At 42.3% G+C, this 21,911-nt stretch overlaps 2 protein-coding genes across 2 annotated transcripts in view; one reads left to right on the top strand and one right to left on the bottom strand.

Annotated features, from left to right (window-relative positions):
- Window positions 1–690, bottom strand: part of LOC130115705 (sorting nexin-19-like) — a 56,433-nt gene extending 55,743 nt beyond the window's left edge. Inside the window, exons 1-2 of the mRNA XM_056283490.1 lie at window positions 487–690; window positions 76–270 (exon numbers count right to left, since the gene is read on the bottom strand). Coding sequence (XP_056139465.1) covers window positions 76–270; window positions 487–690 — 399 coding nt within the window. The remainder of the gene's footprint in view (window positions 1–75; window positions 271–486) is intronic.
- A 5,164-nt stretch (window positions 691–5,854) lies between these two features.
- Window positions 5,855–21,806, top strand: il4i1 (interleukin 4 induced 1). The gene is made up of 7 exons (XM_056283947.1): window positions 5,855–5,912; window positions 7,951–8,165; window positions 8,346–8,458; window positions 13,006–13,207; window positions 13,785–13,853; window positions 14,029–14,165; window positions 20,764–21,806. Exons 1-7 carry the CDS (start codon window positions 5,882–5,884, stop codon window positions 21,530–21,532), a joined length of 1,536 nt encoding a protein of 511 aa, XP_056139922.1. The 5' UTR covers window positions 5,855–5,881; the 3' UTR covers window positions 21,533–21,806.
- Window positions 21,807–21,911: the final 105 nt, after the last annotated feature.

The raw sequence follows: 21,911 nt of genomic DNA, 5'->3' as shown, positions 1-21,911 counted from the left end.
ATTATTCCTCTTAATTAAGACAAACACATCAGTCTTTTGGAACACAAAAAGGCACAATATGAATGTACAATGTACCTTCCTGTCCACCTGTCTTGCACGCTTCTTCAGCTCCATTGCCATAGAGATCATGGCTTCCTGCACCTCAAACTCAAACCCCCTCTCCGAGGAAACAGTGGAGTACCATGAAGAGACAAAATCCCTTATGATCTTCTTCACTGTGTTCTGGATCTCCTGATCTAACTGCCCTTCATCCTCCACAGAGGGGAGAACCTGAAATGAATTAATGACTGAACAATTACTAGCAGATTTAGCATAACAATGCCTCATGCCTCGCATAACTCTAGTGGAGAAAATGATCTGCATTTTACTAAATCTGGTGTGGACAGCCATTTTAAATCTTAAACAATGGAATCGTGCAAATACTTTGGTAACCGTGGAAGTGAAAATAAGACACACAGTTGTGAATCGAGTTGAAGGCATATATACCTGCTCCAGAGTGATAAATCTCTCCAGGTGAACCACACTGTTGGACTCCAAAATGGCCTGTGAACCAAGCCAGCCCCCCAGCACTACCAGCAGGCTGGTGAACACACACAGCAGCCATATGTTCACCAGAAGATGGAACAGCACCAACCAGGCTAACAGAATACCAAAGCCTAACAAGCTCCTCTGTCCCAAGACCTCTGCCATGGTGGAGTGGCGGCTCCTACTTGATATGGCACCTTCAGAGTGACAAAATAACTCTGTTCATGTCAGAGAAGACCTTTAAACACAAATTAAATAACAGAATGAGTTATAGGCTATTTTGTAGTCATACGAGGCTTTGCAGTCTTTTTTGTGATTGATATAATCTAGTCAGAAGGTAGGTACCTAGCTGCACTGTCAAGGCCAAAACTGTCACTGATCAAATATACCAGTGAGATTACAGCAGTTTAATCTAGTTTACAATAAAAAAATACTGATGATACAGATGAAACGGTACCAATTGCTGGTATTGTTAAGTTAAATGCCTGTCGCTAAACAGGTTAACCCTCGCAATAATTTAGCACGTCTACAAGAAAACATTATACCTGCTGTCTAGCGTCTAGCTAACGCAATTTCTTAGCGGGTTTTGTGTGCTATACGTCTGGCAAATCAGCACCTGCTTCGTGTAATTGTCATCTTTACTGGTGGTACCCTGTTTCTTGCTTTTCTGCTTGTTTCTATGCCAAAACTCGCTGCGAGATGACGCTAGGTTGGCCAGCGTTGCCTAGCTTAATCGAGCTTGGTGCCTCGGGAGTTAGCTGGGATTTCTCATAGCACTCACAAACACAACGCAACGTTATGCGGCGTGCTATCATACACAATTTTACAGCTAGAGAACTAGCCAAATAGTTGGCTTACAAAAGCAAAAGAGAAGATTACCTCAGCGAGAACTTAAAAGCCCTCCTCGCCTCCATCGAAGGCACAGCTCTAGATTTGTTTACTTCCTGTATGGTGATGGAGCATTCTTCTTCCCTTTAACAATGTTTACGGCGGTTGGCAAATAACAAAATACGCATTATCGCCACCAACTGACCTGGAGTGTGAACTGAGGAGACTTGCGGACTAAGAAAAAAATCTCAAATTCTGTTTATCAAATACTTGTCTTAAATATCGTAGTAGAATTTTCATACATCTATCTCTTGCAGATTTTTTCACAATTTTATAAACATTGGCCTCTTATCCAATCTCATACAAAGTCATCCTCTCTTTGGTTATTATATTTCTTACATCATGCTTAATCCTCCTATTGCCCTCAGGTCCTATTTCTGGGTTTGACACCAGTTAAAACATTCTAAAGTTAAATTTTTTTCTGCCTGACGCCTGCTGATTTTTTCTGAAGGGACACTTGCATTAGAAAAAAAACTGTTAATTGCCCTATTTTATATCTTTATAAACGCAGTACACCATCAGAGTACACAGATTGTCTTTTGTCCCCTCACCTCAAACATCACCTTTGCCAGATCCACGATTCTTTATGATAATTACTCTTAAATCAGGTTATGAAATGTTTCTCTTTCCTGTTTCTCCCTAGACCTTGTACTCTCAATTGGTGGATTAATGGCAAATAGATGTCTCCCTTTACTTTCTCTATTCCGTTTTTCCTGCCACATCTTCTACATTTTACCTTTAATCAATCGTATTACCTCTGATTCACAAACATCTACTTCAGTCTGTATTTTTCCTGACCTTGTTTAGTACATTTGTCTATTATCTCATTGCCAAAAAACCCTGCATGTGCTGGCAAGCAAAGAATCAATTTCGCAGGACTAGAGGTGAATGTGTGCTTGTTTTGAATATGTTTCCGTTGAATGTGCTTTCAGGTGTCTGATTGAGTATAGACCTTTTTTTATACTTCCAAACAAGATGTGAGCTTAACCACCTGGTTTAGCTGGTGGGATTGACCTGATCACAGCTCAATACAATTTATGAGCCTCCAGACTTCACGGATAATGTAGCCTGGTGTGATTGGATGCCCAAGGTTGCAATGAAATGTCAAATGTTAATGAAGGCCTATGACAGCAGCAAGAATGACTTGCTGGGGATATTGTTCTGTTGGTTCAGAGATGACATAGCACTGCCATATAAAATAAAGTGGGGGAAGAATTTAATGTTTTAAGAGCCTAAACATGGAAAGTCAACTTTAAGTTTTTATGCACCACATATCTGGAACAAACTCCCAGAAAACTGCAGGTCTGCTGCAACTCTCAGTTCTTTTAAATCATGGCTGGACTTCCCTATTTGCCGCTGTCTACAATTAAGTAAAATTTGAAGCTTTTGATTATCATCTTACAATGCACTGTAACTTTTACTCCCTTTTTATTTGTTTCTAAATGTCTTTTTATTGCTTTTATGCATGCTCAATAATCCAGGTAAGAAAATCAAAGAAAGTTGAACCAGTTCATGTGGACACGAGGTTTTTTGTGTACAGAACATTGTGTCCGGATGAACTGATTCAACTTTCTTTGGTTTTTTTATTGCCTTATGTTGCTTTTGTTAATGCCTGATTATGTAAGAACTTTGAATTGCCTTGATGCTGAAATGTGCTATACAAATGAATTTGCATTGCCTTGCCTTACTATAGCCTATAAACCCACTCTACAATTCTGAAACAGATATTGGTTGTCCATAGGTTGTAGATATTAGTTGTCATCCATAGGGTTAGCTGTTGTGTCAGGAAGGGCATCCGACATAAAATTTTGCCAAATTGTTATGCAGATTGACAAGACCGCCATCAGTGCTGTGCCCTCACAGGGTACCAATGGAAACTATCAACTCCACTGTGGCAACCCCTGGGAAACAGGGAACAAGCTGAAAGAAAAAGAAGAAGATATTAATTGTACATCCTGATGTTGACCCAGATAATTTTTGGCTGTTTGTTTTTGGGGAGAGGGAGTTGTCTATGAATGTATTTGCATGAACAAGTTTTGAATATGTTTAGTTTTATTTGTTTTATTACTCAGTGGCAGCATAGTGGCTTGGTAGTTGAAACTGTGAGTGGAGTTTGCATGGCCACTCTGTTCTTGCACGAGTTTCCTCTGATAGTCTGGAGATTGCCCGGTCCAGTTCAGTGTCCTCCCACCTTCTGAATCTACTACTACTACTACTACTACTACTACTACTACTACTACTACTACTACTACTACTACTGCTACTACCCCAAATACCACCTTCTGAATCATGACCCTAAAAAGGAGCAAGTAGGCAGGGAAATAGAATGTATGCAACAGTGTTTTCTGCTTAGGTGTGAAGCTATTATAGGTGGATGATGCATCATAAAAAGATAATTCCATCATATATGCAGACATTGCATAAAAGGTAACCCCGACTTCATAACTTTAAAGGTACCACAGACGAAACTTGAGAAGTGCAATAATGTGTGGGAGCATCTGCTGACTCAAACATGAGTGGCACTTGCCTGAGATTATTTTATTGAGCCAGTTGCTAAACAGGTAAAACGAATGATTTAAGTCAGTTTGTCCTGTTCACTTATACTGTCAAACAGCCTGTGAAACTTATTGGCTGATGTCATTAGCTTTCAAATCTCCAAAGGGCTCTAGCTGTGGCAGAGAAAACTATGCATGATTGTTAAAACCCAGGCCTCCTATTCAACTGGAGGAAACTTTATGTTCCGGTGGTTGGCCACACGTTATCAAATAATATCTCTCTTTCTGTCCCTGTTCTTTCCTCTTTCCTTCCCTAATTTCTCTCTTCTCCCAAATAGAATTTTACGAATATATTTACATTTGACAAAAAACATTTTTTTTTTAATTGCAATGACAATTTTGACCCTTCTCTAATCTCTCGAAGTCGTTACACGTGTAGTAACACATTAACAAATGTCAGTTTACTGCAATGACTACCATGGTCTATGAACTTTGTTTTTTGTTGGGTTTTTTTCCTTTTTTGTCACACATGGACAAAAAGTGTCATAAAAGTTGTCACTTGAGGTCAAAGAATGCTGTGATCTGCTGTGTAGGATCTGTATGATGTTGTCCCAAGACTCCCATACATCTGCGATATAATCCAGAAAAGCCCTTCCCTTTTTTCAGGTATTTGTTGAACCGGCAACCAAGTTGCTCAGACAAAAGCAACCATCATCAGCAAGAGCACTGGAAACGTTGGGAGTTGATTTGAGGATTCTACTGGGAGACATTTGCAGCACTGTAAGCCAAGACCTTTCTTTAACCAGAAGGCTTCAGACAGGAAAATTTGAGTAAAATAGCAAGAAAATATATCTGATGCACTTCAATTTAAATAATGTAAACTCTAAATAATGTTGCTCACAATGTAAAAAAAATCAATTCAATCAAATATGCAGTAATGTCTTACTAACCACACTTATTTTGGGTACACCTTTGAATCTGCAAATCCTTTTCAGGTTAGATATTGAAATGATTGAGGATGTGTTAAAGGAGGTATGCTGGTGAGCAGTACAACCTCACTAATCTGATTTGTTCAGTGTGACTGACTCTCAAGCCAGTGTGGGAAAATATTTCTAGAAGATCTGAGGAGCCACACAGTCCCTCATTAGAATACGCTGTGTGCAATTTCACACATTCAGAGTGTGCCGCACCACTGAAACGGTATCTCCAACACGGACCTACTTTCCTTCAGTCATGCGTACCTTTATGACAACTTATGAGACATTACCTTTGGTGATGGTGAGTGAAATCTGCCCAAGGGGACCGGTACCTTGTTCTGAAGTTAGTTCTGCATGAGCTTTTCTTTATTCTCATTTCATTTGAGATTCCTCGGTGGTGCACACATTACAAGTCTGCGTTAATCAGTGGTGAAAGAAGTATTCAGAGCTGTTACTTGTGTAAAAGTTTAAATACTGTGACACACAATTACTCTAGTAAAAGTGAAAGTACCACACTGACTTTTCTGTAGTTCTACTTAAGTAAACATATAAAAGTGCTTGAGCTTAAATATTTGAAGTAAAAGTACTGAGTGCCTTGATAGAAATGTAGTGGAGTGAAAAGTATCGATGTTTGCTTTCAAATTCTGTGGAGTGAAGGCCAAAAGTTGCCGAAATTGAATATAGCCTACTTCAATACAGATACTCGAAATATGTGCTTATGTACTATAATATCAAAGAACTTATACGGTGTTACTTTTGACTGCTGACATCAATATACCCATTATAGGAGTTTATGAGTTGATTTCTCACTGGCATGACTTTTTTTTGAAAGTCTCTTGTGCAAAAAAAAAATATTCAGTGGGTTTGAAACCACGCAAAGTGACAACACTGAATGTGTCACCTGGTTTTTCTCGGGTATAGGCGTCTTGTTCCTCCCATCCCATCAGTATCCACACTACAAGGAAAAAGAAGAGGCCCTGGTACTCTGCCATCAACATGATCCCTCACACAGCCCTCTGCAAAGTCTGTAAGTATTGAGCCATTTTCATCACACCATTTTACCATTCGCCTTATGATGCTTTTTTCGACCATTGCAATATTGGGGAAGATGTCATGAGACAAGTCTGTTATAAGAGTCAGTAATAATGTACAGTGCTGTAACTGAGTTCATACAGTTATTGTGCAGCGCTGGGGTCCGTTTCCCAAAAGTGTCGTTGTCTAAATTGATTAATTCATTTGGGAATATTAGTATTTGCAGGGGGAAAAAATATTTCTCAAAAACCGTTGGTGGATTAAAAACCATTGTAAAATGGTATAGCAGCAACTACACCTCTCCACCTCAAATTATATAGCTAGTTCACGATGGGCAGGTAAAACCAGGAGGGAAAAATAAACAGTTGTGAAAAAGAATTGACTGAATCGATGCATCACAAATACGTTTATCTGCAAATAATTGCAAGGTGGTTTTGTTTTATAACTGTCATATTTATTCAGTTTATTGCCATTTCGTGAACCTGCTTCACTGTTTGGTGAAAAAATACAGGCTACTCCTATAAGGGGCTTCATGGCAGGGGGGGTTTTTGGGGGGGGGGCTATAGTCCTTAAACCAGTAAGGTGTTTTAGGCTAGCCATTGACTTAGTGAGATGTCTTACTGAGGACAAATACATTAGGGAATTGAAGTTCAAGGAATTTTTTTTTTGAAACATTTTTATTTGCGTTTTAACCAGCGACATTTTTCTTGAGCAAAATCATCGTAATATGCAGAAAATTAATGACAAAAGATTGAACGAATAGCTCACTTCTCGAACCGGGACGGCTCGGGAAAGTGGGGTACTTGGCCGCATACAATTGGGGAGAAAAAGGGGAAGAAAAAAAATCTGAATATTTTCCCTGGGAGTAAGAATCTTAAGAGAAAATACATGAATAAATCTCTGTAGTACAAAAATAAAATAAAATGAAAATAAATAGTCTCTGCTTGTACGCTGTGTGTTTAAAAAAAATCAGAACACGTGCAATACTTGCAGATGCAGGTAGATAAGAGGTAGATAATCTAAGAGGTAGATGATCTTTCAGTGACCTGCAATGGGCATTGCACACAAATTCCAGTTAGGCTCCTAACAAGAGGTCTTTCCATTCACACAACAGGTAAGATGATGATAAATGCTGGCATCGCTTTGGTGTTGCATGCAGCCAACAACCTATCACTAACAGTCTCAGTCTCTTCATGCAAAGTAAAACGATATACAAAATGAACATAAGCTACATAAACAAATCACATGCAGATTAGTTCCTGGCTGTGATACAATAATGGCACCTGTTATGACATAAAAAGAAAAAAAACTTTTTACTGAGAAATAATGCATCGCATATACCATTTGGATAGTGCAATTCGTGAAACACTGGAACACTATATTACTAGTACTTCTATAACAACCTGAAATACTCATGGCTAACATAGTGTAGCGAATTCGGGGGACAACACAGCCACAGGAACTGCCGCGGCCGAGAAGCGAACCCGTGTCGCCCGCACCGCAGGAGGCATCGCTAACCGCTCGGCTAAAGGGCCAGCGCGTCCACTTATCCATGCACGTTACAATAGCAAGCTTAAAACTCATATGAAGGCAGGTGATGATATTTTGATTTAATAAAGCTTGTTGTGTGGAAAAAATGGTTGTTAGTTTATCTATTGATCAGTCATACTTTTCAGCTTTTATTAGAGGCCATTAACTTAATTTCAGCTTAAATTGCCAGGTTATAGGAATCTTACCTTATTTGATTATCTACTTCGTCACAATTTTCTGTACATTTTTTTAAATGTCATACTTATTGGAAAACTAATGACGATGTTGTTGAAAAAATGAAGATGAAAAGGTAAGCCCTGTTTGCTTAGTACAAATTTGGGGCAGTTCAGTGTGATTTTATGTTAAATGTTATTGCTGTTTGTTTTTTTTAGTTTGGAAAATATTTATTTTGCCATCAGTTTTCATGATTTTTTTTTTTTGCATTTTCCATAAGATGTTTTATACTTGCATACTGTACCCAGTTTATGTTCTGTCATTTTTAGTTCCTTTGGTCATAGCTGGGGTCATTGTGTTCACGGTGAACGGAATTACCGGAGACTCTTTGTTTGAGTGCCTCCAAGACACAGACTATGATGAGCTTCTTGCCATGGTGGATAAAGGTCTTCCCCCTACAAACACACCTCGTCATGTAGCAATCATTGGTGGAGGCATTGCTGGATTGACTGCTGCAAAGTTTTTGGAAGATGCCGGGCATAAGGTATGAAATTTTATGGGTGCACGATATTTAAATATTACCTCCTTCACAGCATTTATCATCATGCTCTCATGTTTTTTTTGAGTAGACACCACATCTAATTTGACTGAAAGTACAAATATATGAGCTATCTATTACTACATTATATTTGACGCAACTGTTGTCATCCCCTTGGACAACAAGGTGACCATAATAGAGGCCAGTAATCGCATTGGAGGACGTGTGGAGACATACAGGAACCGACGGGAGGGTTGGTATGCAGAAGTGGGTGCCATGAGGATCCCCAGCTTTCACAAGTGAGTACAATGGAAATTGCCTGTCAACTTTACAGTGTAACAGAAAAGACCGCATATGTGCACACCAAAGTGTGTGATACTACTCTACAAATTACAGTCTTTATGAATAAGCGAACAACAAGGGGCAAGGGAAAAACTTGTGACAACCTGGAAAGACAGCTAAAAGGATGGAATAGATCCCAGTGAGGCTGTCATGTGTTGGCAATTCATGGCAGCAGTATCCCTTGTTATCCATGGTAAATTCATGGTTAGTACAGCCCTGTGGATGCACCCAAGTTAACTACAGAGAAACATGTTGAGATACTACCAAGAGCAGGGGTGGGAGAAGACTCACAGGTGGCAGCACAGCTTTAGACCTTGGAATGGCTTTGATTACAAGTAGGGGCAGAAAAATGGCATCAGTCAGTTCAGAAGGGGAAGGAAAAAAGCTGCAAGTTTGCACATGTTGAGGGAATGTGTCTTTAAAGGGCGACTTCGTCTGTGTTCATTTCTGGGTTGTTCAAATGGAAATGACCACTCTGCCATTAGCAAAAAGCAATGGCACAGGTTTGCACTGATGCCCGACCATCCCCTCCCTCAACCCTCACACACACACACACACACACACACACACACACACACACACACACACACACACACACACACACACACACACACAGAGTTCGGTGACAGTGTAATCATGGGGAGTGACGAAAGTGTTAAAAGAGAGTGCAGAAACCTATGTCAGCTTACATGGGAAAAAAAGTTTTTAGAGGGGCTTGGGAAAATAGCATTTTGATGCTAAAACATACATACTTTTTAAAATTAAGTTTCCTTTATTAATTCCCTTGGGGAAATTCAGTTACTGCAAATTAACCCATCCTAGCTGTGATCTGTGCAGCTAGGAGGAGTGGGCTGCCGCCTTCATGCTGCGCCCGAGACCAACTCCAGTTCTTTTCCCATTGCCTTGCTCAGGGCCACAGACATGCATATTTCTTTTTGATGGTGGGGGGAACCGGAGCACACCCACCGCAGACACGGGAAGAACATGCAAAATCCACACAGAGGACAACCCCCAAGGTTGGATAATCCCGGAATTCGAACCCAGGACCTTCTTGCTGGGAGGTGACAGCACTAACCACTGGGCCACCATGCCGCCCAACCAAAATTTGAATTTTCGGATTTGAATAAGCAGGGAACGCTACTGGGAAGCCACAGAAAGATTTAAAAATCTCAAGAACACAAAAGGACCCCCCTTTTATCATCATGCTCTCATGTTTATCACAAGACCCCCCTGGTGGATCTTAAGGGATTTAAGATCCACCAGGGAAGGAAAAGGTGCTTGACTGAGGGAGCACAGTACTTGATCAGTACTTGTGGAGAAGTGGGTCAAATCAGTCAGTTGAAGTCCAGTGGAAGGTTTCGCACCAAATTCCGCAAATATCAGTACCCCTGATGCAGAGGAGGCATGTTTGAGAACCATAGTATAGGATGGTGGAGAGCAGGAGGTAGCTAACCAGCTAAGACGGGAAAAGATTAGTGGGCAGAAACAAATAGCCTAGGGCTGCTACGTTTAAGGAATGGAATTGTAATAATAGTGATTGGCACTAATGCTGAGCAAACTGAAGGGGACAGCTGACGGCAAGTTAGAGAAATTAGATCAAATCCTTTATAATTATGGTGTGGGGGAGTCCTCTATGGAAAGAATAAAGGATGCAAGACTCAGTAAAGTTGAGACATCAGACAGAGGTAGAGAGGCAGAGAGGGAGGAGAAGGCAGTTTAAAAAAAACAAAACAGCAGAAATGAGCAGGTGATGAAGAAAAAGAGGGCATCAGCGTGCTACAAGCTAAGATAAAGAGTAGGCTGTATGTGTTGAGGAGGGCAGAGTGTCTTAGAAGAAGGAGAGAGAAGAAGGACAGAGCAAGGGCAGCATTCTTCAGGGACCTGCTTACATTTGTCAAGATGCTATTCAGTACAGAGAAAGGTGGTTTAAATGTGTAAAGAGGGCTTTCTTTGCAGGGTGCACAGAGACAGCAAGAGGGCTATGGAACTTCTGTTGCCAGCATATATTTAAACAAATAGATATAATGTCAGCATGATGTCAGCCCGCCCAGGTGGAGTGAGGTGCCAGATATTGTGGCTCTTCTTCACCTGGACCCAATGGGGATTCTTATCAGTTTAATAAGAGGGTGTCTCATGATTTGAAGTATTTATGGAAGTTAATGGAATTGTTTTGCCATTCCAAGAGCTTGGCAGAGAACTGGAGGTATTTTCATATCAAAGGAGAAGAATGCAGTAGGGATTGGACAGATTAGGGATATTTGTTTTCTTGATGTAGAAGGGAACATCTTCATTAGTGTAGTAGCACGAAGGCTGGTAGTAAAGTTAAAGGTGAATAGGTTAACTGACACCTTGGTACAGAAAGTAGAATCGGGTGTTAAGAGCACTCTATATTTGATGAGAATTCATCAAATGCAAAGAATCACATTCAGACAGTCAAGAGGGAGAGAAGAAATCCATATAATATTTTTGTATCTTGCAAATGCCTTTGGCCTTGTACCACATAACCATTTGTGGAATGACGTTAGTTTCTTTGACATCCCTGAAAGTATCACAAGGTTAACTAGAGCATATTTTGATGAAATTTACTTTTGTTTCATTACTAATGAGTACATAACCTCGTGGCAGCAGCTGGAGATAAGGATAATAGCATGTTGCACTATTCCCCCCTAGCTTTTGTTATGGCCATGAAGGTGATAATTAGGGCATTTAAGGTTGTTGGTGATGAGAGGTTGGAGGGAAGGGAGAGAGCATGCATGAATGCCATGGCTACAATTACAACTACAGTACCATGTGCACGTACGCTTTTGACAAAGTTTAATGGTGATATAAAATGGGCAATGATGCTCAAACCTAGGAAATTGCCTATTATTAGGGGGGAAATTGTGCAGGAGAGCTATCAGATCAATGAGTAAGTAATTCAGCTTATAATAGAGAAGCCTATCAAGAGTCTAGGTAGATGTATAGCTCATCTTTAAGCAATAAGGATCAAGACTAGGAGTTTAGGAAGGAGATGCTCTGATAGATTATTATTGCTTGGTAAATTGAAAATTTGCTTGTAATTTGGATTGTGTATAATGTGGCCTTCGAATCTTTAATGAGATTGCTGTTATTGAGGAGGAGAAATTTGAGAAAATTATAAAGTTGGGAGTGCCACAGTGTCTAATTGTTATATGATAAAGAAATGCTATTGCTGACCATTCAAGTGTGCAAACGTTAAGCTGGAATTGATGCTGTCTGGCTCACTTAAAACATTTTTTTTTTTGCATCGATGAATTATCAACAACACATTTTTTCAGTTATGAAAGGCAAACTCAGGCATGTGCTTGAACCTGGTTTGGTGGGAGGCATTACAGGAAGGAAAGAGGAAGCACGGCGTGGAGGGGAACAGATATTATTTTGGGGAGTTTTGTCAAAATTGCTCACTTCTCCATACGTATCACCGAAGTTTTAATCAGTTCATCTGGACACACGTTTATTAAGAGACACTTTTCATCACTCATCTAAGTGACCTCTTCAGTCTCAACTGCATGTATCCCCACCCTTATAAACAATACAGTAGCATAACAACCGAAACCAACGATCGGTTTCATATACAAATTGCCCTCGATTGCCGCGTATGGTCTTTTGGCGCCCCTGCTGATGCGGCGCCTGTGTTCATTGCACCCTCTGCAAGCCCCCCTCGTTGCGCCCCTGGGTCGCGGCAATCTGCATATGAAACCGATCGTTGGTTTCGGTTGTTATGCTACTGTATTGTTTATAAGGTGGGGGATACCTGCGGTCAGTTGAGATTGAAGATGTCAATTAGATGAGTGATGAAACGTTTCTCTCAATAAATGTTGTGTCCAGATGAACTGGTTCAACTTTCTGGGATCGCTTTACCTGGATTATTTAGCAGGTATAAATACATTCTCCATACGTAGTTGCCTACCCCAGCTTTAACTTGGAAATCTGCCACTTAGAATTTTGAATATCCATTCATTTACTGTAGTAGATTTCATAAGGTCATTTGGTGTAAATCCTTTTTGTTTTACATTCAACAAGATGTATTTCTCCTTACCTTCATCTTCATTCTCTGCCTCTGCGGTACGTTAATTTCTCTCTAGGGATCAGAGAGAAATCAGATCTGGCCTATTTGTTCAGATCTGATCAGTATTCAGATACATAACCCTCACTACATTCAACTGGTTTGAACCTGTGTGGGTGTTCTACGGGATCAACACTGTTGAAATTCACATGAACAGCAGACTAACCCTTTTGGTCATTAAACCAATACCATTCTGCAGAATAATAATGGATACTCTTCACTTTTAAAAAATATCCATCCCTCCATCCATCCATTATCCAAACCACTTATCCTGTTCTCAGGGTCGTGTGGTTGCTGGACCCTATCCCAGCAGTCACTGGGCGGCAGGTGGGAAGACACCCTGGACAGGGGCGCCAGGTCATCACAGGGCCGTGGTTAAAATCTCCAAGAATAATATGTTGACTTTTATTCATTCTACAGGATTCTGCTTTCCTTTGTCTCCAAATTGCAAATATCGCTCAACCACTTCATCCAGGATGACCTGAACACCTACTACCTAGTTAACGGAGTGCTTTGGAAAACGCATGCTGTGCAGATCAACCCCAATATCCTTAACTACACCTTGACTGAAGAGGAGAGGGGGAAGTCAGCTGCTCAGCTCTTCAGTCAAGCTTTGGGCAAAGTTTGTACCAGTTTGCACTAATTCTGTACTTTTTGGTTCAAAATGGCATTTCTTTCATGGACCATATCCACAACTTTGCTTGGCACACTTGTGGTGGGAAACTGCATCCAGAGGACATGGTTTGGTAACATACACAGCTCAGGAACACTTCTTGAGTCTTTGTGTTGAACAAGACACTTCCTGTGTACTTTAGAACACCCTTTTGTGTTGGATGTAATGTGTTACACAAAAATATAAGCAACAAAAATCTTCAATGTAGATACTCACAAAAAAACGAAAACAGAAAAAACCTACAACATCGGTGAGGAGAGGAAATTGACATAGTCTGCATAACTACATTAGATGTATGAAAGACTATAGCCTTGAAATCCATTCATGTCATAGATCATTATCAGTGGGGAAGCAGTGAAAATATTTTTTTAATCTGAATCCTAAACGTTTGGAGGAGTCACTGCCTGGTACACAATATCAAACTTGAAACGTTTGTCATTAACCAAGTCCACTTGAACCAGTTTCCCACATGAGTGCCAATTAAAAACAAAATATATACATTTTTTTCTTTTTGATCTGATGACAGGTAAGGGATGAATTGAAGTCAATGGGCTGTGGTGCCATGCTGAATAAATATGACTCCTACTCTGTGAAGGTAATCATATATATATATTTATTTATTTTTTTGCCATTTTGTGGGTGGACATTCAAGTCATTATTTGCCTTCAATTAATTTTCATGATATGAATTAATCGACATTTTGGATTAATCCTATTGGTTAGATGGAGAAACTATTCCCATGATAAATTAATCTGTGTTGCCATGGACAGGAATATCTGGTGAAGGAGGGAAATCTGAGTCGTGGTGCTTTGAGGATGATCGGGGACATCCTAAATGAAAACAGTCTCTTCTACACCTCGCTGACAGAGATGCTGTACATACAGTCTGACATCAGCGACAACATCGAGTAAGAAATACCAGGGATGTTTTGACATGACATTATGCAAACCATCAAGAGGGTTTTACCTTGAAGTTTAGCATCATTAATTTACAATAATGTTGAACAGCAATTGTGTCAATGAAAAATGCTAGCTTGCTGATGTTATCAATAATCTAACATTGCCAGTCCATGCAATCCAATTTCAAGATTTCAAGATTTATTTTGCTGTCATTTTCATTATGTACCAGCGCACATAAATAAAAATGAAATGCCATTTCTCCCAGCCCACAGCAGTGCAACAGAAAAGATAAAAATACACATCGAAAAATTCCCTAAAAACGATACCACTAAAAACACAAAAAAAAACCCCCAGAGAGAACAAAACAAAGGAGCACAAACAATTAACAACACAGTCCATTCAAGTGCAACATAGTCCATTAAAGTGCCATTTCGGTTTAAATGTTGACAGCTGGTGTCTGTCAACGAGTGACCAGCACTGATGGGGGGGGGGGTTTAGAGGGATGGGCATGACCGTGGGGGGGGGGCAGTTTGTTAATAATCCTGGCTGCTTGTGGGTAGAAACTATTTAGCATTCTGCTGGATTTAGCACAGATGCTCCTGTACCCCTTCCCAGACGGCAGGAGGGAAAACAGGTTGTGAGAAGGATGGTGGGGATCCTTAATGATGCTGGAGGCTCTGTGAACACAGCGTCGATGGTAAATATCCAACAGGAAGGGGAGAGGGGCAAACATGATCTTGCTGGCTGTCTTCACTATCCTGTTCAGCTGGTGTTGTTTGGTCGCTTCGCAGTTATCGAACCAGGAAGTGAGACCGTAGGTTAGAATGCTTTCAATGGTGCCCCTGCAGAAGGTGGTGAGGGCTGGAATAGGGAGGCTTGTCCTTTTAAGTCTCCTTAGGGGATGGAGCCCCTGTTGGGTCTTTTTAACAACGGCCAAGTGTTAATGGTTGAGGTCAGGTCGTCTGCCAGGTGCACTCCCGGGAACTTGATGTTACTGACCCTCTCCACAGTGGCACCATCGATGGTCAGCAGTGTGTGATGGTGCCTGCCGGCCCCCCTGAAGTCAATCACCATCTCTTTTGTTTAGCTTGTATTCAGGAAGAGGTTGTGGGATTCGCACCATGCTGTTAGCTGCTCCACTTCCATCCTGTATGCAGATTCATCATTATTGCTGATGAGACCCACTACAGTTGTATCATCTGCAAACTTGATAATGTTGCAAAGACACCAGAATGATGCCTAGCCTTTCATTTTCACTCTGCCTTGGTGCACTCATGTCATCCTCCTTTGTGTCCTTGCACTGGCTCCCTATTACTACCGGCATTAAGTTTAAAACCTTTGCTTTTTGCATTCTGGGGAGTTCAAGGAACTGCCCTGACCTACCTGCAACATGTGTACTCCTGCTTGCCCTTCTCATTCTTCCCCTGGTTGGCTACTATCTGTGCCTACTCCAAAAGCAACAAGTTTTAGGTCCAGACTTTTCTGTCGCCTGGCCCTGAAGTAGTGAAATGAATTCCCATTCTCCATCAGAGCTACTGACTTGCTTGTTTCCTTCAAGACAGGCCTAAAAACTTAAAATAGTCCTTAAATGGTCTCTAAGCAAGACTGTGGCAAGACTGGCTAGTGGCACTTTACCGCTAATCACTTAATACTATTAATGTGTTTGTTACTACTATTATGCATTCCCAATGTCCACTAATGTGCCCTTCTACTATCTACACTTTACATCATATGCACTTTTGGCAATGAAATATCTGTTATGCTAGGCTGCTTTGTCCACCGTATTTCTGCTTAAGAACTCAACTCTCCAGTTTTGATGATCTAAAGTGCATTTACACTAGATGCCCTTGACATTACATACATTCCTCGACTATGAAATTATTCAATTATTACTATGTAGCACTCTATGATGCAAATTGGTAGTAACATTCAAATTTATCTGATAATTGCCAGCGCTTATAACAGCTTAGAAGACAACAGTCAACAAGAGTGTCCAGTCAAGATTTTTTAACTTTTACAGAGAAAGATAATGCCACTAGCTTTAAATGTTTTGTTTTGTTTTTTTGATGAGCAAAGAATAGAATTGCATCTAGCGAGTAGTCGAGCAGTTAATGGGAGCAATATGGTAGGTGGCTCTCATTAAGAGGGTCGAGGAGATGTAGGCAAGTTAAGCACATCTCACAGCAGATTGAAAAACACAAACACTATAGAGTGATTAATGTTTGATTAAATTTGTCTTTGTCTAACAAAAAATTATATAGCTCGTTACAGCATCCAGTATCAAACTGGGGCTATTTTCAGAACTAAAAAGCACAAGTAGTGGTCTTTGTCTGATCCAACATTAGCTCAATGTTGGATTTCCAGTTGTGATGGAGTCAGTGTTGGCTAATGATGGCAAGACGTCACCTTGGTGTTGGGCAATAGAAAAATGCCCCGTTTTCAAGCCTTGCCAACACCCCTGGTTTTAGAGACATTTTCCCATCGTGCATTAATTCATTCATGTTCAGCCGCTTCTCCAGGGTCCGGTTGTGGTGGCAGGAAGCTAAGTACGGCACTCCAGATGTCCCTCTCCCCAGCAACGCCCTCCAGCTCCCCCTGGGGGGTCCCAAGCCATTCCCAGGCCAGATTGGACATGTAGTCCCTCCAGCGAGTTCTGGGTCTACCCTGGGGTCTCCTCCCACTTGGCCGTGCCCAGTAAACCTCCAAAGGAAGGTGCCCAGGAGGCATCCTAATCAGATGCTGAACCACCTCAACTGGCTCCTTTCGATGCAAAGGAGCAGCGGCTGTACTCGGAGCTCCCTCCGGATGTCTGAGCTCCTCACCCTATCTCTAAGGCTGAGCCCAGACACCATATGGAGGAAACTCATTTAAACCACTTGTATCCGTGATCTCACGCTTTTGGTCACTACCCAAAGCTTATGACCATAGGTGAGGGTTGGAACGAAGATTGACTGGTAAATTGAAAGCTTTGCTTTCCAGCTCTCTCCCTCTTCACCACAACAGTCCAGTACAATGTCTGCATTACTGCTGATGCTGCACCAATCCGCCTTTCAATCTCCCGCTCCATCCTACCCTCACTCATGAACAAGACCCCGAGATACTTGAACTCCTTCACTTGAGGCAACAATTCGTCCCCAACCCAGAGGGACCAATCCACCATTTTCTGGTAGAGAACCATGGCCTCAGACTTGGAGGTGCTGACTCTCATCCTGACCATTTCACACTCAGCTGCAAACTGCCCCAGTGCACACTGGAGGTTGCGTTCTGATGAAGCCAACAAAACCACATCATCTGCAAAGAGCAGAGATGCAATCCTGAGGTTCCAAAAACAGACACACTCATCACCTTGGCTGTTCCTTGAGATCCTGTCCATGAATATCACAAAGAGAATCGGAGACAAGGGACAAACCTGGTGAAGTCCGACACCCAACGAAAACGTGTTTGACTTTGTGCCAAGAATGCGGACACAGCTCTCACTTTGGTTATACAAGGACCGGATGGCTTGTAGCAACTGCCCCGGTACCCCATACTCCCGCAGTACTCCCCACAGAGTGCCCCAGGGTACACGGTCATAAGCCCTCTCCAAGTCCACAAAACACATGTAGACTGGCTGGTTAAACTCGCATGCCCCCCTCAGCACTTCTGCAAGGGTAAAGAGTTGGTCCATTGTTCCACAGCTAGGACGGAATCCGCATTGTTCCTCCTCGATCAGAGGTGCGACAATCGGTCAGATCCTCCTTTTCAGCACCCTAGAGTAGAATTTCCCAGGGAGACTGAGCAATGTGATGCCCTGATAATTGGAGCACACCCTCTGGTCCCCCTTTTTAAATATGGGAACCACCACCCCAGTCTGCCACTCCACAGGTACTGTCCCCGACCTCTATGCAACACTGAAGAGGCGTGTCAGTCAAGACAGCCCAACAATGTCCAGAGCCTTCAGCATCTTAGGGCGAATCTCATCCACACCCGGCGCCTTGCCACCAACAAGCCTCTTAACTTTCTCAGAAACCTCTGCCAGGGATATGGGTGGGGCTTCAGACTCTACCTCCTCTATTGAGGATGTGTTAGACAGGTTCAGGGGCTCCTCAAAGTGTTCCTTCCACCGACAACATCGACAACATCCCCAGTCTGGGTCAACAGTTCCCCTCCCCAGCTGAAGCCCTGCTTCCCTTTCCTGAGTCACCGGATGGTTTGCCAGAACTTCCTTGAGGCCAGCCGAAAGTCCTCCTCCATAGCCTTGCCAACCTCCTTCCACACTCAATTTTTTTGCTTCCACGACCGCCGAAGCTGCAGCCCTTCTGGCCTCACGGTACCTGTCTGCTGCCTTCAGGAGACCCCTGGGCCAATCAAGCCCGAAAGGTCTCCTTCTTCAGCCTGATGACTTCCCTCACCACCGGTGTCCACCAGCGGGTTTTTAGGTTGCCATCTTGACAGGCACCGATGACCTTATGACCACAAATCCTGCCCGCCGCATCTGCAATAGAGGTTTTGAACATGGCCCACTCAGACTCCATGTCCCCGGCCTCCCTCGGGATACATGAAAACTTCTTCAGGAGGTGGGAGTTGAAGACCTCATGGACAGGGGCCTCCGCCAGACATCCCAGTTCACCCTCACTACACGTTTGGGTTTGCCAGGTCTGTCCGGCAGCCTTCCCTACCATCTGATCCAACTCATCATCAGGTGGTGATCAGTTGACAGTGCTGCTCCTCTCCTCACCTGAGTGTCCAAAACATATGGCCGCAGATGTGATGATACGACCACAAAGTCTATCGTCGATCTTCGGCCTAAGGTGTTCTGGTACCAAGTACACTTACTACCTTATGTTCGAACATGGTGTGTGTTATGGCCAATCCATGACTCGAACAGAAGTCCAATAACAAGGCACCGATCGGGTTCAGAGGTTCGTGTTCCAAGCCTCGGCCCCTGCCAGGGCTCCGGCTCTATTCCCTGCCCCTGCCCCCGACCCCATACCCTTTCAGCGCAGCCGTTTTGGCCGCCTGGTCCGCCCCCCGGGATGTTGACGGTTTCACTGGGGACTGTTCGCCTGTTGGCTGTTTGTGTTTCATTGGGCACTGTTGTGTTACATTACTGTTTTGCATTTTTTCGTGATGGTGAATTCTGGGGGGGGGGGGGCTGTGTGGTGATACACAATGGAGGATCGATTCACCAGGGGCTGCTGCTCCCTTAAGGAAGACGTTCATAGTTATGACGTAGGCACGGTTTAGAGTTTCCCAGGAGGTGGATCCATGTTTTCGACAGCCTAGCCATTAGCTTGTTGCCACGACAGATTGCGCTGTATCGGTGTTGTTTTGTGTGGCGATTAAACGGAATTAACTCGACTCGATCTCTCCGTCTCCTCGTTCCTGCACTCGCACACTTTATTAATTCCACTTTCATTTCATTCGTGATCGTTTTCCTTTTCTTCGATGCAACACCATCATTTGCATCAAATTTACGCTTTGAAGCCATGATTACGAGGGTAAACACACGAAATTTTTATGTCAAAACACAATACACGTTTACGTGATCCGATTTAAAATGGCGACGACGGCGTGGCGTTCTCCCTCTACCGATGAACCGCCTAAGACGCGTAGTGTTTTGAGCGTCGCACAAAGTAGTCTGTCTGTGCGTTAGTACGAACCATTGTGTGTAACTCGGTTTTTTAAAGTAATAGGCTTTACGGTGGTCAGTTCGTAAGTACATGCGTTCGTAACCCGGGGACTTCCTGTACAAAGGATTTAACAAGGTTTATGATGCCATGGACAAACTGAGATATAGTCCTTCATTTACTTTTATATACAATTATTCTTAGACTCTGGAGAAATTACATTCACAACAAACACCAGAAGTTTGGACTTCATCTTACTCATTGTAATTTTAGATTTATGAAATTTCTAGGATTTAAATATAGTTCTTTCTTCTACCGTTCTCAATTACAGCATCTTTTGGGAAATGTATTTCTTGCTGTTGTACAACCATTTCATGGTTTCTGCATAAACTCAGTAATAAAGAACTATTTAAAGTGTGGCATTATTCCCAGCTGTATGAAGTAAAAATTGTTGGAAATGTCGTGGTTACATAGGTAAATTCAAACACACCTGCCAGGATCTTTTCATCATACTTGCTTTTGAGAAGCCTTGAGCCACACCTTACAGCACTCAGCATCTTTGTATAAAAACCTTACTTCTGTTAACACACTAAGGTTATTTCACCACACAATGGAATCGAAAACGTGAAAAAGTACAATAAGGCGGTGCAGCAGACCATGCCCACACTCACGGGGGTGTTGGCTTCGAGATTTGCACATGAACCAAGGCTTTGCTGTGTATTCTGGGTACTGTAGGCTCAAAGAGCATTGCTTCATGTTTAGAATGGGACAGAATATTGCTTTTTCTGAGCTGATATTGCACGTAATCTAATGTTTTTTGTGTCAATTGACAAGTAAAAGTCACTCATTAACAAAATATCCCAAAATTTGACAGTGCTTTACCTTTACCTCCGTAATCATGTAAATACAGGCAAGGCTCTGAGTGGCTTAGTTAGCTGAAACCCCCCAAAAAATCATCATCCTAAAATTTAGAAGTTCATTGTATTTTCTTTCTCAGGTACTATGAAGTGACAGATGGCTTTGACCACCTCCCACAGGCCTTTGGTCAGATGTTAAACAGCACCATCCTTCTGAATTCCAAGGTCAAGTTAATCACCCAATCAGGTGGCAGCAATGTGACTGTGACATACCAGGACTGGCGTCGCTCAGCCCCGTTGACCAATCTCACAGTTGACTATGCACTGGTGACAGCCACCGCCAAGGCCACTCTCTTTATTGACTTCCAACCCCCTCTCTCCAACCACAAGATGGAAGCACTGCGTTCAGTCCACTACACCAGTTCCACCAAGGTTGTACTCAGCTTCAGCGAGCGCTTCTGGGAAAAGGATGGCATTAAAGGTGGGAAAAGTATCACAGACCTGCCCTCTCGCTTTATCTACTACCCCAGTCATAGCTTTCCTGGAACAGCTGGGGGGGCCCTTTTGGCATCCTACACTTGCTCTGATGATTCGACCCTCTTCCAAGGGGTGAGTGAGGAGGATCTGAAGGCTCTGGTGCTTGAGGACTTGGTGAAGATTCATGGAGAGGAGATAAGACCTCTGTGCACTGGAGGACTGGTGAAAAAGTGGGGCTTGGATCCTTACAGTCTGGGGGCGTTCGCTCTATATACACCGTACCAGCAGGTGGACTATGCCAGCGAACTGTTCAAAAGTGAGGGAAGGGTACACTTTGCAGGAGAACACGCAGCCACACCTCATGGGTGGATTGAAACGTCCATGAAGTCTGCGTTAAGGGCAGCTAAAAACATTAACAGTCTTACACTTTAGTTTTGTGTATAATAGATTTTGATGACTACAAATGTACCTTTTTCTGCTTATTTGAACACATTTTGTTTGTACTCGTATAAAGTGAAGAGAATTATGTGTCTTGTATGGAGTATGCCTACTGTATAATGCAAAAGACTCAAATCAATCCCAATTGTTCACTGGACAGAATGATTACGAGAGATGTAGGCCAAATGTTTACTGTATCTGTACCAGCTAATGTCATGTTTTGCCTGCTGTTGGTCTCATTTTCCCAGGGTTATGATATTTTGCTGTACTAGGGATCAACAAGAAAATAAAATGTTTAACCAATAGGAACTTCGTTAAACATTGGACCCAAAATAAAACTTAATTTCTTTGAAAATAGGTTTGACTGTTTACA

This window comes from Lampris incognitus, chromosome 7 (assembly GCF_029633865.1).
Source record: "Lampris incognitus isolate fLamInc1 chromosome 7, fLamInc1.hap2, whole genome shotgun sequence".
Classification (NCBI taxonomy): domain Eukaryota; kingdom Metazoa; phylum Chordata; class Actinopteri; order Lampriformes; family Lampridae; genus Lampris; species Lampris incognitus.
This window is presented reverse-complemented; position numbering and strand designations above follow the sequence as displayed.

Excerpts from the sequence above, each read along its gene's own strand:
- il4i1 (XM_056283947.1), top strand. The coding sequence starts at position 5,882 with ATGATCCCTCACACAGCCCTCTGCAAAGTCT. Across the intron at positions 8,166-8,345 it reads TGGAAGATGCCGGGCATAAG|GTGACCATAATAGAGGCCAG; the intron begins GTATGAAATTTT and ends TTGGACAACAAG. Across the intron at positions 13,854-14,028 it reads ATGACTCCTACTCTGTGAAG|GAATATCTGGTGAAGGAGGG; the intron begins GTAATCATATAT and ends TGCCATGGACAG.